General features: G+C 39.4%; 1 protein-coding gene across 2 annotated transcripts in view; it reads left to right on the forward strand.

The window, feature by feature from the left end:
* The window catches only part of Usp5 (ubiquitin specific protease 5), a 38,522-nt gene that overhangs the window by 3,330 nt on the left and 19,128 nt on the right, over positions 1 to 16,064 (forward strand). For both annotated transcript variants that reach the window (XM_071674111.1, XM_071674112.1), the window contains exons 3-8: positions 239 to 418; positions 1,558 to 1,704; positions 4,021 to 4,168; positions 6,230 to 6,342; positions 7,590 to 7,737; positions 11,741 to 11,927. In XM_071674111.1, coding sequence (XP_071530212.1) covers positions 239 to 418; positions 1,558 to 1,704; positions 4,021 to 4,168; positions 6,230 to 6,342; positions 7,590 to 7,737; positions 11,741 to 11,927 — 923 coding nt within the window. The remainder of the gene's footprint in view (positions 1 to 238; positions 419 to 1,557; positions 1,705 to 4,020; positions 4,169 to 6,229; positions 6,343 to 7,589; positions 7,738 to 11,740; positions 11,928 to 16,064) is intronic.

Consider the following 16,064-nt stretch of genomic DNA (forward strand, 5'->3'; position numbering starts at 1 on the left):
TTTTTTTTTTTTCATTTTATGATAGCTGTGCCATATTTCAGCCTCATATCAGATGGACTATTTATCTTATCATTTGATCATATTGACTGTAAATTCATCTATTGACATGTTTAGAAAGATGGCATTATTAGGGTCTTTATTCTGTATATTATGAATTTATGTGCTGCTGTTGGATAGTTTGTAGTTATATTAACTAATGAGAAGCAAAACTATTTTATATCAATATTTTATCTACTAGCTTCCTCCAGAGAAGGAAATGGAGCCTGAGAAAAAAATTGCACGATTAGCTATTGGTGTAGAGGGCGGTTTCAACCCTGATGCAAACAAGAAGAGGTACGAATATGAGGAACACAACTCTTTGGTTATTCTGCCAGACTTTGATGTCATACCTCTTCCCAACCCCGACCTTCCAGAAATTGTAAGTCTGTTTGCTGTGATTCACAGTGTTTCAGTTTGTAGAAAGGACTTGATACTGTTTTATAGAATACTGTATAACATTACATTAGAATCTGATCATTAGCAGAGCATGGGTGAAAATGAAAAGTGTGATGAGTGAGTGTAACAGAGGGTTTAGAAATGAAAGGATGTGAAAATTGAGACCAAAAAGAAAATATATAAAGGCCTTTATAATTGGTTAAGTAGGAAGGGAAATGCTGAAGAAATGGGAATCAGTGGCACAAGAGCTCTTTCATTCAGTATATGCAAGAGCTTGGAAGGAGGGAAATGTTCTGATGCTGTGATGCTAGTGCTTATAAAAGGAAAAAGTGTATGGCTTAGTTTAAGAAATGGGGTTTTAATTTGCACAGTATAGGAAGTATGTTGAATGAACATACTATACCCATCCCTTACATTATGTGGGATGACTTTATGCAGATTCACTTATACTTCAAGGAACCTACTTCTACCAGTCCCTTGTCTAATGTGGTCAGAATTTACTACTATGTGGATGTGTGTGGTAGAAAATCCATCAAAGTATACCATTTTCCTCTTTGTGTTTATTGGTTTGGTATATCTGATTTCTCTTTGTGTGAGGTTTTCACAGAACATAACACCCCATAAAGTAAGGAATGGATGTATAGAGGGGTTGTGAAAATATGATGTCAAGTAATGTATGAATGTAGGTATTTTATGGGAGGACAAGATTGAGCAAATCATACATTCACAGTAAGAATATTAGTTTGGGTAGTAAAGTAAAATGAGATTCTCTTAATATCATTGCCATGTAGTCACTTGACTTTTACATTCCCTTGCCTGCATTACTGCTGTGTATTTAACCAAGGGTTAAGACTGATAAGAGAGTCAACGGTCATTTGCTCTCCTGGTATCACCTCATATAATCCCCTTTTCATACTTCACGCACATATAATCTCCTTCTCATACAGTACTCACTTTTGACGCATGGATAACCAGTATTTCACAGTATAGTTGATGTCCGAAGAATCTACCCAGAACAGTTACCTTGTGTTTATAAATTTGATACATTCCAGTAAGTAACTGCTATTAGCAGTGCTCAAAGCATTTTGCTCTGATAAAATTAGTTGTATTTTATCTTTACAGGTACAGCAGAGTGTGGCAGCAATTTTGAGAGCAGAATCTGCACTGCACTTAGCAGAGGTTGAGGCTGCGTCAGGTGCATGGGATGGGGAAGTGCGGCAGGTTTCCAAAAATGCTGATACTCTGAAGCAGCTTGATAATGGTGTTAAGGTACACTTGTTCAATTTAATCACACGAAATACTTCAGGTCTTCAAACTTATATCATCCAATCATAATTTCATGATTTCAGTTGTGTTTTACCCAAACATTAACTACCTGGACTTCTGTCATGATTCCTGTCCATCTGTACCACATGTAAAGTACGTTTTTTATGTACATTTGCTTCACCCTCCCTAGCAAGGTAGCATCAGGGACAGATGAACAGCGGCTTCATTTACTTTCATCCGCTCCCTAGTCATCTATATTGCACCGAAAACAGAGCTTACTTTCCAAGGCAAACCTCACAAACAAAATATATTCTGGTTTGGCCTCTTGATTGCACATCACCCCCCCCCCTCCATATACTACATTGGTCCAATTCGTTCATTTACATTCACATCTCTCACTTTCCAAAATGTTCAGACCCTAAAACCTAAAGCCTCTTTTACTCCATCTGCCTATTTCTTGACCTCCTTTTCCTCCTTCCTTCCTCCACTTCTGACATGTATATCATCTTAATCATCTATATATGTTTCATGTTTTTTTTTTCACTCACTGCATATGCTAACTATTTCACCTTTAAGAAATGCTGGACTGCAGATGCCATGTGCATTAAGTAATATTAAGGTAAACTTTATTTGTTTTAATTTATCCTGGGTGAGGTGAGTGAAATGGTTTAGACATGTGGAACAAATGAGTGAGGAAAGGTTGACAAAGAGGATATATATGTCAGAGGTGAAGGGAACAAGAAGATGAGGGAGACAGAGTTGGAGGTGGAAGGATGAAGTGAAAAAGATTTTGAGTGATCGGGGCCCAAACATACTGGTGGGTGAGAGGCGTGCAAGGAATAGAGTGAATTGGAATGGTGTGGTGTACCTGGGTCGATTTGCTGTCAATGGATTGAACCAGGGCATGTGAAACGGCTTGGGTAAACCATGGAAAGATCTGTGGGGCCTGGATGTGGACAGGGAGCTGTGGTTTCGGTGCATTACACAACAGCTAGAGACTGAGTAGCGGGGTAGCGCCAGGAATGGATGAAGGCAAACAAGTATGAATATGTACATGTGTATATATGTATATGTCTGTGTATGTGTATGTTGATATGTATATGTGCATGTAGAGTTTTTATGTATATACATGTGTATATGAGTAGTTGGGCCATTCTTCGTCTGTTTCCTGGTGCTACCTTGCTGACGCGGGAAACAGTGATTAAGTATGATGAATACATATGTGGTAAATAGAATATAAAAACAAATATATATAGATGTGGGAAGGGAGCTGTGGTTTCGGTGCATTACACATGACAGCTTGAGACTTGAGTGTGAACGAATGTGGCCTTTTGTCGTTTTTTCTCAGTGCTACCTCACGCGCGTGCGGGGGGAGGGGGTGCCATTTCATGTGTGGCAGGGTGGTGACGGGAATGGCTGCGGGCAGCAAGTATGAATATGTACATGTGTATATATGTCTGTCTGTGTATGCATATGTATGTATACATTGAAATGTATAGGTATGTATATGTGCGTGTGTGGGCGTGTATGTATATAGATGTGTATGTGGGTGGTTTGGGCTATTCTTTTGTCTGTTTCCTGGCGCTACCTCGCTAACGCAGGAGACAACGACAAAATATAATGAAAAAAAGGAAATAAATAAAAAATGGTACATATATATACATGTATATGAGGTTTTATAAAAAATTTTGAATTTGAACTGGTTCATGTGTCTATGTACAGTGACAAAATAAAAGGCAAGGTACCCTCACTTTCTTCTTCACAGGTAAAACTTTATAGGCTGAGTCTAGGAGTCCCGTGTGTCTCTGATGGAATTGATGATGATTGTTGGATTGATTAGTTTGTTGGCATGATCCCAGGAATCCCCTGAGATGCCCAGAAATATGAGCAGATAGCAGGTGTTTGCAGTGTTTATTCAGCTTTTCAAAATAACTTAATAACAAGAAATTTTATATTGGGGCAGTTGTGGAAATTTTTAGAAACTTGTAGTTAGATTATGATAAATTTTGAGATACTGAGACTTGAATGGATGGAATAATGCCATGAGTTGTCAAAAATGAATTCTTTAAAGATCTCTAAAATCACCTTGGTAGGTGAAATGTTATGCATGATGCATTTAGTTATGAAGGGATTTAGCTTGTGTTTAGATGAAGGACTTTGAGTATTCAAAAGTAGTGCTTCCTGCTTTTGTTACAGTATTGTATGTGAAATGCATCTTCATTCTTGTGTTTCTCCAGCAGGCAATTCTGGATCTCATAGTCTTTACGTCATGCAACCTGTTAAAGGTGTAAAGCTTATGATTTTTTTTTTTTTTTGTAGGTTCCACCTCGAGGCTGGAAGTGTGAGCAGTGTGACAAAACAGATAACCTATGGTTAAACCTGACTGATGGGAAGATTCTTTGTGGTCGAAGGCAGCTAGATGGCTCTGGTGGTAATAATCATGCAGTTGAACATTATGAAAAGACAAGTAAGTCTCATTTGCAACTGTATTATTTATGCTTTTTGTGGGATATATTAGATTTTAAATTCTTTTCAATAATTATGTTTATCTATCTATCTGTATCTCTGATGCCCATTCTCTCTAGGAACTCTCTCAAGGGGGTGGCCAGATCAAAAGTCTACATAACTGGTGAACTCCAGTGCTGATCCTTAGCTTTTAGTAATTGTGTAGATTTGGAGAATATTTTACAGTATTCCTCTAGATAAGAAGAATGCTTTATCATATTGTGAATATTGCCACTATAGTGGATGATGCCATATTAATGTATTGTACGTTTTTTTTATTTTTTCTCATTTAATGTTTATAAGTTATAGATGAATGATAATTATATGTTTTTGGTATGAATTTGCACAGAGATAACAATGTGCATTTAGTTTTATGCAAATTTTCAGATGATGAAAAAAAGTTTGGATGTTCTAGAATGCAGTTTTCTTGTTTGGTTTAGTGTGAAGAATAGAACTGAGGTTTCAGTAATGGAAAGAAACCAGATAGACTATTGAAGCTGTAGAAAAGAAAAAAAATAGTCTGTAGGAATGATATGGTTCACAAGAATGATTGTTGCCATTTTTGTCCACAGTTTAGCATTTCCAAGATGACTGCATAACCCATGAAAATTTGGTATGAATGTAGTGTACCTTGGAGGTAAACAAATGTAGCTATTGATTTTACTCTTAAAAGTCAAAGGTCAAGGTCATTGCCACCCTAAGTTGATTTTAATGATTGTGTCTAAACAATAATTCAGCCGAGTAAGTTTCTTCAAAACTTAGCTTGAGGTTTTTACCTTAGGAATGATAAGAGTTCCCTATTAGTTTGAGGTCAAAGGTAAAAGTCACCACCAAGCTTGTAAATTATATTTTTTCAGCACAATAACTTAAGTTTTACTCATTGGATTTCATGAAGACTTCCCTTGGAGCAAAGGTTCTATATAATTTTGGGGTCAAAAGGCCAAAGGTCAAGGTTGGGTGCACTTGCAGGTTACTTTGTTTTGTTACACTAACTTCACTTCTGAAGGATGGATTTTATTAATTTGTGGCTCAGGATACCTCACCACCTTTGCTACCACTTCTGTTATCACCACCTCTTTGCCATTCCCTTGTACCTCCTCATCCATTACCTTTCCTGTCACCTTTGCCATCACTTCTGTCCCATCACTGTTGCATCTGCTGCAATTCTGACACCACATATGCCAGCTTCAGTGTCACCATCTCGCTCATTATAACCCTGCAATCACCTCTCTCATCATTACATCCAGCTCCAACTGTATAGGAGTTTGGAAGGATGGTAAAGGAATGAATTAGGATAGGGATGTAAGAATTCTACCCAAGTATCTCCTGTATGTTGTAAGAGGTGACCAAAGGAGGCATGAGTTAGAGCTGGAAGCCCTCCTCCATTTACAGCCTTTTTCCACAAGGAAGTGCATCTATATGTATACAAAAAGATTTTCGCAATAAATGGGGCTCTTCCTGGTGGCTGTGTATCACTTGAAAATTTCTTCTTCCTTTATAAAGGTATATCACTAGGTCTGATCAGGAGCTTCTTTTCATTTTGCATATAGAGCCAACTCAGAGATCTATTGCTTCAGTCTGCACTATGAATAATTTTCATACTTTTGAGTGCATTGGCATTCTTGACTGCATATCTTGATTACTTTTATTAGATAAAGTTACAGCTAGTGTCTATTTACATTCATCAGTTATTCCTCTCACATTCTTTTCAGTCTTATGGATCTGCTTAAATTGACGTAGATGGCTACATGCATGCTACTTATTTCCAAAGCCTCATGTATCATTTGTGGAAATTGATCTTGGAAAATTGGTGTTCCCATCCTTATCCATATAAGGTGGCATAGAGCAGGGATGCCCAATTGATGGGCAGTCTTGCTACCACAGAACAAAGTATTGTTAAGTATTTGTTACTGATAAATTTGCTTTATATCATTAGAATTGTACAGAGGTAATCATGGCTGTTGTTCACTTGAAATTTTCTATGCCATTTTTACAATGCAAAACTGAGTGGCACTTTTTCCAGAGTATCCGCTTGCTGTGAAGCTTGGCACCATTACACAGGATGGAAATGCTGATGTCTATAGCTATGATGAAGATGACATGGTGCTTGACCCCAATCTTGTAAAGCATTTGGCCGTAAGTAATTTGTGCCCCAAAATTATTAACTTCAAATCATGTGCTATCTACCTATCTGTCTTTATCTCTAACGCCCCTTCCCTTTAGGGGGTGGCCACGGCAAAAGTCTTCATAACTGGTGAACTCCATTGCTGCTTCTTAGCCTCAAGTGCCTCACCCTTAACAGGCCACTAGTAGAGGGGAAACTTTAGCATAGACTTTTCATAGGCTCCTTCCTAATGTTCCCATTGACTATTTCTACCTGTCTTCCTAATGTTCCAACCTACTGCTTCTACCTGATGCTCGCACCAAATGCTCGTACCCGCTACTTCTACCTAATGTTTCCACCTAAAGCTCCTGTCTAATGTTCCTACCTACTACTTCTCTGTAATGAATCTACTGTTTTGCTAAAAGGCAGTGCTAGTGAAGAGCACTCACTGCAGGAAAATCTAGATAGGAAAAATGATTTGTTAGTTATGTGTTATCAGGTGTTATGTGATAAAGAAATACCATTTGTTTGTGCCAGCTGTCCCCATGTGGTAGAAGCAGAAAGAAGACAGCTACTTGGGTCAGAGGAGAGTTACTTGACAACACTGAAGTGCTACTTCACTATAGTCATCACTAACCTTCTTGACACCCAGGCGTGTAGTACTGGTAATATGCCTCCCTGGTTGGTGGCTGCCTACCAATTACTACCAACACTAGGAAATGGGGAGAAAGAACATTACCCACACGATTGTTCATGTTGCCACCTTGCTTAGGCAGGAGAGGCAGTTAGGTATGAAAGAAAGGAAAATTATGATTTTAAAAAATCATATTTATCTGATTTGTCAGTTTTTCTGTTATTGTATCATTTGTAGATGAGAATCTGTAGATATTGTTAAGGTAAACATCTTTTATTTATAAGAGAAAGATTATTACTCAGAAAATATTGAATATGCCACAGTATATTATAGTGGCTCATGCAGAAGCTCAGTGGTTCTGTTACTACTATTTTTCTGCACCTGCTACACTCATCTTTCTGCATCACTAGAGTTTCATTCATGAATCACATAATTCCCAAGGCATAGAACATTCAAATTAGAAATTAGTTTATTGAAGAAAATTTTAGTTAAGTTTATTCAACTCAATAGACAAAAATTCTCTTGATAATGATAAGGTTTTGCGTTAAAAGTTGTAGATCAGAAATTATTAAGCTTAAAACATTACTGTAAAGATGGAAGTGAATATTGCTAACAATGAGGCCTTTTTATTCTCATTCTTTACAGCACTTTGGCATAAATGTGAAAGTGATGGAGAAGACAGAGAAGACAATGCTTGAGTTAGAAATGGATTATAATCAGCGAGCATGGGAATGGTCTCGACTCACAGAGTCAGGCACCAAGCTTGTGCCCAAGTTTGGACCAGGATTGACAGGTATTATCCTGCATCATTTAATTGGTATTCTCATATATATATATTTTCTTTTCTTTCTTTCAAACTATTCGCCATTTCCCGCATTAGCGAGGTAGCGTTAAGAACAGAGGACTGGGCCTTTGAGGGAATACCCTCACCTGGCCCAATTCTCTGTCCCTTCTTTTGGAAAATTAAAAAAAAACCGAGAGGGGAGGATTTCCAGCCCCCCGCTCCCTCCCCTTTTAGTCGCCTTCTACGACACGCAGGGAATACGTGGGAAGTACTCTTAATCCCCTATCCCCAGGGATCATATATATATATATATATATATATATATATATATATATATATATTATTATTTTTTTTTATTATACTTTGTCGCTGTCTCCCGCGTTTGCGAGGTAGCGCAAGGAAACAGACGAAAGAAATAGAAAGCGACTAGAGGGGACGGGAGCGGGGGGCCAGAAATCCTCCCCTCCTTGTATTAACTTTCTAAAATGGGATATATATATATATATATATATATATATATATATATATATATATATATATATATATATATATATATTTTTTTTTTTTTTTTTTTTTTTTTATACCTCGTCGCTGTCTCCCGCGGTTGCGAGGTAGCGCAAGGAAACAGACGAAAGAAATGGCCCAACCCCCCCCATACACATGTACATACACACGTCCACACACGCAAATATACATACCTACACAGCTTTCCATGGTTTACCCCGGACGCTTCACATGCCTTGATTCAATCCACTGACAGCACGTCAACCCCTGTATACCACATCGCTCCAATTCACTCTATTCCTTGCCCTCCTTTCACCCTCCTGCATGTTCAGGCCCCGATCACACAAAATCCTTTTCACTCCATCTTTCCACCTCCAATTTGGTCTCCCTCTTCTCCTCGTTCCCTCCACCTCCGACACATATATCCTCTTGGTCAATCTTTCCTCACTCATTCTCTCCATGTGCCCAAACCATTTCAAAACACCCTCTTCTGCTCTCTCAACCACGCTCTTTTTATTTCCACACATCTCTCTTACCCTTACATTACTTACTCGATCAAACCACCTCACACCACACATTGTCCTCAAACATCTCATTTCCAGCACATCCATCCTCCTGCGCACAACTCTATCCATAGCCCACGCCTCGCAACCATACAACATTGTTGGAACCACTATTCCTTCAAACATACCCATTTTTGCTTTTCGAGATAATGTTCTCGACTTCCACACATTCTTCAAGGCTCCCAGGATTTTCGCCCCCTCCCCCACCCTATGGTCCACTTCCGCTTCCATGGTTCCATCCGCTGCCAGATCCACTCCCAGATATCTAAAACACTTTACTTCCTCCAGTTTTTCTCCATTCAAACTTACCTCCCAATTGACTTGACCCTCAACCCTACTGTACCTAATAACCTTGCTCTTATTCACATTTACTCTTAGCTTTCTTCTTTCACACACTTTACCAAGCTCAGTCACCAGCTTCTGCAGTTTCTCACATGAATCAGCCACCAGCACTGTATCATCAGCGAACAACAACTGACTCACTTCCCAAGCTCTCTCATCCCCAACAGACTTCATACTTGCCCCTCTTTCCAAAACTCTTGCATTCACCTCCCTTACAACCCCATCCATAAACAAATTAAACAACCATGGAGACATCACACACCCCTGCGGCAAACCTACATTCACTAAGAACCAATCACTTTCCTCTCTTCCTACACGTACACATGCCTTACATCCTCGATAAAAACTTTTCACTGCTGACAACTTGCCTCCCACACCATATATTCTTAATACCTTCCACAGAGCATCTCTATCAACTCTATCATATGCCTTCTCCAGATCCATAAATGCTACATACAAATCCATTTGCTTTTCTAAGTATTTCTCACATACATTCTTCAAAGCAAACACCTGATCCACACATCCTCTACCACTTCTGAAACCACACTGCTCTTCCCCAATCTGATGCTCTGCACATGCCTTCACCCTCTCAATCAATACCCTCCCATATAATTTACCAGGAATAGAAGAAAGTTAAGAGTAAATGTGAATAAGAGCAAGGTTATTAGGTACCGTAGGGTTGAGGGTCAAGTCAATTGGGAGGTGAGTTTGAATGGAGAAAAACTGGAGGAAGTGAAGTGTTTTAGATATCTGGGAGTGGATCTGGCAGCGGATGGAACCATGGAAGCGGAAGTGGACCATAGGGTGGGGGAGGGGACGAAAATTCTGGGGGCCTTGAAGAATGTGTGGAAGTCGAGAACATTATCTCGGAAAGCAAAAATGGGTATGTTTGAAGGAATAGTGGTTCCAACAATGTTGTATGGTTGCGAGGCGTGGGCTATGGATAGAGTTGTGCGCAGGAGGATGGATGTGCTGGAAATGAGATGTTTGAGGACAATGTGTGGTGTGAGGTGGTTTGATTGAGTGAGTAACGTAAGGGTAAGAGAGATGTGTGGAAATAAAAAGAGCGTGGTTGAGAGAGCAGAAGAGGGTGTTTTGAAGTGGTTTGGGCACATGGAGAGAATGAGTGAGGAAAGATTGACCAAGAGGATATATGTGTCGGAGGTGGAGGGAACGAGGAGATGAGGGAGACCAAAGTGGAGGTGGAAAGATGGAGTGAAAAAGATTTTGTGTGATCGGGGCCTGAACATGCAGGAGGGTGAAAGGAGGGCAAGGAATAGAGTGAATTGGAGCGATGTGGTATACCGGGGTTGACGTGCTGTCAGTGGATTGAATCAGGGCATGTGAAGCGTCTGGGGTAAACCATGGAAAGCTGTGTAGGTATGTATATTTGCGTGTGTGGACGTATGTATATACATGTGTATGGGGGGGGGGGGGCATTTCTTTCATCTGTTTCCTTGCTCTACCTCGCAAACGCGGGAGACAGCAACAAAGTATAATAAAAAAAAATGATAAATATATATATAGATATATATATATATATATATATATATATATATATATATATATATATATATATATATATATATAGCAGTGTAATTGTTTTGTGTGAAGAAGCTTATAAACTGTGCTCAGATATTCACCCAAAGAATATATTTATAGCTGATAAAATGTTAGATAAAGGCTTACAGTTTGATTAATGTCTTGTTATAGATTTGACTGAAAATGGTCATTGAGAGGCACCCATGTACGAGGAAGTTGCTCTCTAATAAAACTCTTAGAAGTTTGTTGCACATGACTTCCTTTCCCTAAAATCCATGCTTTCTCACTTTGGAAATTTCTGTACTATACAATATCATCCACTTGCTTTCTAATATTCTTTTCCAGAACCTTACATACCACACTCATTAGGGAGACTGGTCTGTAGTTCAGTGCCTTTTCCCAGTATCCTTTTTTATATATAGGTATGATGTTTGCCATCATAACATCTTTTTAGATTTCTCAATGATTTTCAAAACCTCCAAACCATTCCATCTGACTAGTGTTAGGGCTATAGTGTCTTCCACTCTGAAAACGCTTTTGAACTTGTTTAGTTCTTCACATATTGTTACATCAAGCCTATGGATGGTATATGGTGTAAGACAGGTTAATCATGTAAGGGATGTCATTGCAAGTTAGAGATTTGGTGGTAAGTGCAGTAAGATTGAGTGAATTGTCTGATGGGTGCTGAGTTGGTTTGGACATATGAAAAAGATGAGCAAAGAAAAATTAACTACCAGGATCTATGTGTCAGAAGTGTGGGGAGGATGAGTTATAGGGAGACCAAGGAATTGGAGGAATGGAGTGTGAGAGGTGTATATTAAACAGAATGAATTATTTTTGTGTTGAATAGAGGGGCTGATGTAGAGTGATTGAGCTAAATAGTTCTGCTTTCAGCACATTATATGTAACAACTAGGGAGTGAATGTAAGCAAGTGAGGTTCTTATTCATTTCTTCTTGATGCTTCTATGCTAAGGTGGGAAAGCTATTGCATATGAAAAAATTATTGTTACATGGATACTAAAGTTACCCTGTTCCTTAAATTTGTTTCTCCCTTTCTCAGGGATGAGAAATCTTGGCAACTCCTGCTATGTCAACTCAGTCATACAAGTACTGTACACAGTTCCTGGTTTTGTAGATAGGTTTTACCATGGTGGACAGGCCATCATGGAAGGCTACGGAGGAGCTAATCCAGCAGAGGATTTTAATGTTCAAATGAGTAAACTTGCTCATGGACTGCTTTCAGGAAGGTATGTTTGTCATAGTGCCAGTACTGTAATACACAGGGGTTGCCTCATTGTACATTATTTGTCCTGTACAGGTATGCTTATAGATCTTCAAAAGATGTTTGAAACATAATGAGGATGGTAGCAAAACATGTCACTGAACTGTTATTGTAGTGCAAGCACTTGAATTTTACTTTTAAAGTCAGAAATTTTTTCAGATGAATAGTTATGTATGTAGCTGGAGTGTCAGTGCATTACACATGACAGCTAGAGAATGGATGTGGCCTTTGTTTGTTCCTGGCACTACCTTACTGATGAGAGGAATGGCGATCAGATATGAAAGAAAATGACATAGCGTATCAAACCAAAGGAATTGTACATCCCTGCATTTAGCTAGCTTGTGGGACTGGGGTTAGGGATCCTAGCTCTACAGAATTTATCCTGCTGAGGGTGCATGCTTGTATGTTAATTGGGATGATACAGCACTGGTGGCTGATTCATGTGAGAAACTGCAGAAGCTGGTGACTGAGTTTGGTAAAGTGTGTGAAAGAAGAAAGTTAAGAGTAAATGTGAATAAGAGCAAGGTAATTAGGTACACTAGGGTGGAGGGTCAAGTCAACTGGGAGGTAAGTTTGAATGGAGAAAGACTGGAGGAAGTAAAGTGTTTTAGATATCTGGGAGTGGATCTGGCAGCAGATGGAACCATGGAAGCAGAAGTGGACCATAGGGTGGGGGAGGGGGCGAAAATCCTGGGAGCCTTGAAGAATGTGTGGAAGTCGAGAACATTATCTCGGAAAGCAAAAGTGGGTATGTTTGAAGGAATAGTGGTTCCAACAATGTTGTATGGTTGCGAGGCGTGGGCTATGGATAGAGTTGTGCACAGGAGGATGGATGTGCTGGAAATGAGATGTTTGAGGACAATGTGTGGTGTGAGGTGGTTTGATCGAGTAAGTAACGTAAGGGTAAGAGAGATGTGTGGAAATAAAAAGAGCATGGTTGAGAGAGCAGAAGAGGGTTTTGAAATGGTTTGGGCACATGGAGAGAATGAGTGAGGAAAGATTGACCAAGAGGATATATGTGTCGGAGGTGGAGGGAACGAGAAGTGGGAGACCAAATTGGAGGTGGAAAGATGGAGTGAAAAAGATTTTGTGTGATTGGGGCCTGAACATGCAGGAGGGTGAAAGGAGGGCAAGGAGTAGAGTGAATTGGATGTGGTATACCGGGGTTGACGTGCTGTCAGTGGATTGAATCAGGGCATGTGAAGCGTCTGGGGTAAATCATGGAAAGCTGTGTAGGTATGTATATTTGTGTGTGTGGACGTATGTATATACATGTGTATGGGGGTGGGTTGGGCCATTTCTTTTGTCTGTTTCCTTGCGCTACCTCGCAAACGCGGGAGACAGCGACAAAAAAAGAAAAAAAAAAAAAGTTTGAATGGAGAAAAATTGGAGGAAGTGAAGTGTTTTAGATATCTGGGAGTGAATTTAGCAGCAAAGGGAACCATAGAAGTGGAAGTGAGTCACAGGGTGGGGGAGGGGGCGAAGTTTTAGGAGTGATGAAAAATGTGTGGAAGGAGAGAACTTTATCTTGGAGAGCAAAAATGGGTATGTTTGAAGGAATAGTAGTTCCAACGATATTATATGGTTGGGAGGCATGGGCTATGGATAGGGTTGTATGGAGGAGGGTGGATTGTTGGAATTAAATTGTTTTAGGGCAATATGTGGTGTGAGGTAGTTTGATCGAGTAAGTAATGAAAGGGTAAGAGAGATGTGTGGAAATAAAAAGAGTGTTGTTGAGAGAGCAGAAGAGGGAATGTTGAAATGGTTTGGACATATAGAGAGAATAAGTGAGGAAAGAGGATATATGTGTCAGAGGTGGAGGGAACAAGGAGAAGCAGGAGACCAAAATGGAGGTGGAAGGATGGAGTTAAAAAGATTTTGAGCAATCGGGGCCTTAACATACAGGAGGTTGAGAGGCTTGCAAGGAATAGAGTGAATTGGAATGATGTGGTGTACTGGGGTCGACATGCTGTCAATGGACTGACCTAGGGCATATGAAGTGTCTGGGGTAAACCATGGAAAGATCTATGGGGCCTGGATATGGATAGGGAGCTATGGTTTCGGTGCATTACACATGACATCTAGAGAGTGAGTGTGAACAATTGTGGTCTTTTTTGTCTGTTTTTCTGGTGCTACCTCTGAAGCAGGGGGTAGCGATGCTTTTTCCTGTGGGATGGGGTAGCGACAGGAATGGATGAAGGCAAACAAGTATGAATATGTACATGTTTATATATGTAAAAGTATTTGTATGTATATGTATATATGTTGATATGTAAATGTTATTATTATTATTATTATTATTATTATTATTATTATTATTATTATTATTGTATTTAAACGCTGTTTCCCAAGTCAGCAAGGTAGCACCAGGAAACAGACAAAGAATGGCCCATCCACTTATATACACTTATGGAAAGGTCTGTGGGGCCTGGATGTGGACAGAGAGTTATGGTTTTGGTGCATTACACATGACAGCTAGAGACTGAGTGTGAATGAATGGGGCCTTTTTGTCTGTATTCCTGGTACTACCTCATTGAAGCAGGGAATAGCAATGCTGTTTTCTTGTGGGGCGGGGTAGTGACAGGAATGGATAAAGGCAAGCATGTGTGAGTATGTGCATCTTTATGTATGTAATGTCTGCATATTTGTATGTATATGTTGATATGTATATGTATGTATATGTGCATATGTGGGTGTTTATGTATGTATAGTGTATATGAATGCATGGGCCATTCTTCGTCTTTTTGCTGATGCTATCTAGCTGACGTGGGAAACAGCAATTATGTATGATGATAATGATATGCATAAACACCCATACACGCACATATACATACATAACATATACATACGCAGACATATACATATATACACATGTACATATTCATACTTGTTTGCCTTTCATCCATTCGTGTCGCTACCCCACCACACAGGAAATAACATCCTCCCTTCAGTGAGGTAGCTGTATATGTATGTATATGTTTGTGTATGTATGGGCATTTATGTATATATATATGTGTATATGAATGGATCCCTGGGGATAGGGGAGAAAGAATACTTCCCACGTATTCCCTGCGTGTCGTAGAAGGCGACTAAAAGGGGAGGGAGCGGGGGGCTGGAAATCCTCTCCTCTTGTTTTTTTTTTTTAATTTTCCAAAAGAAGGAACAGAGAAGGGGGCCAGGTGAGGATATTCCCTCAAAGGCCCAGTTCTCTGTTCTTAACGCTACTTCGCTAACGCGGGAAATGGCGAATAGTTTGAAAGAAAAGAAAAGATGAATGGATGGGCTATTCTTTGTCTGTTTCCTGGTGCTACCTTGCTGACATGGGAAACAGTGATCAGGTATGATAGATAAATATAGAAAATGTATAAGGTTTTAATATAGATGATGGAAAAAATTGTGGTGGAATATAAACAGCAACAGACCATTGGATCCTTTTGAAGTTGTTTGTGACTGCTGTATTGAAGACATCAGAAATGGAGGCCCAAGCAATGAGAGAGTAGAAAAGTGATTAGAGGATGTAAGGAGAAATGCCTGTGGACTTCTTTTTTAACTAGGGAGTTACAAATAATGTCTCTCTTGGACTTGAAATATTTTTGTATAATGATATTTATTATGACAACCTGATTTCTTTATTCCCAGATGTCTCTCATGAGTGAGATAGCATGAGGAACAAACAAACAGTTGCCTCATTTGCTCACAACCATTCTACTTAACTAATTCATATTCCTTGGTTCATTTCACTGATAGCATGTTGCTCCCAACACCACCTAAATCCACTTAATTTTATCTCATGCACAACACGTACCATCCTGAGTATTCAGGACCCTTTACCCCAAACCCTCTTTTACTCCATCCTTCCATTTCCATTTTGGTCTCTCTTTTTTCCTTGCTCCCTCATGCTGTCACATAGATCTTTTTAGTCTGTAGTTTGTTTCTCATCCTTTATGTATGTCCAAGCAATTTTAGTTTACTCTGGTCTGCCTTCTTAATTAGACTGCACCTACTGCTTTAGATCTGACTGAATGATAGAATTCAGGACTTAATATGTATTACTGAAGTATGGGAAATGTGGGACCTAACATCATCAAATGTAACCCTGTGT

Source organism: Panulirus ornatus, chromosome 19 (assembly GCF_036320965.1).
Source record: "Panulirus ornatus isolate Po-2019 chromosome 19, ASM3632096v1, whole genome shotgun sequence".
NCBI classification, from domain to species: Eukaryota; Metazoa; Arthropoda; class Malacostraca; order Decapoda; family Palinuridae; genus Panulirus; species Panulirus ornatus.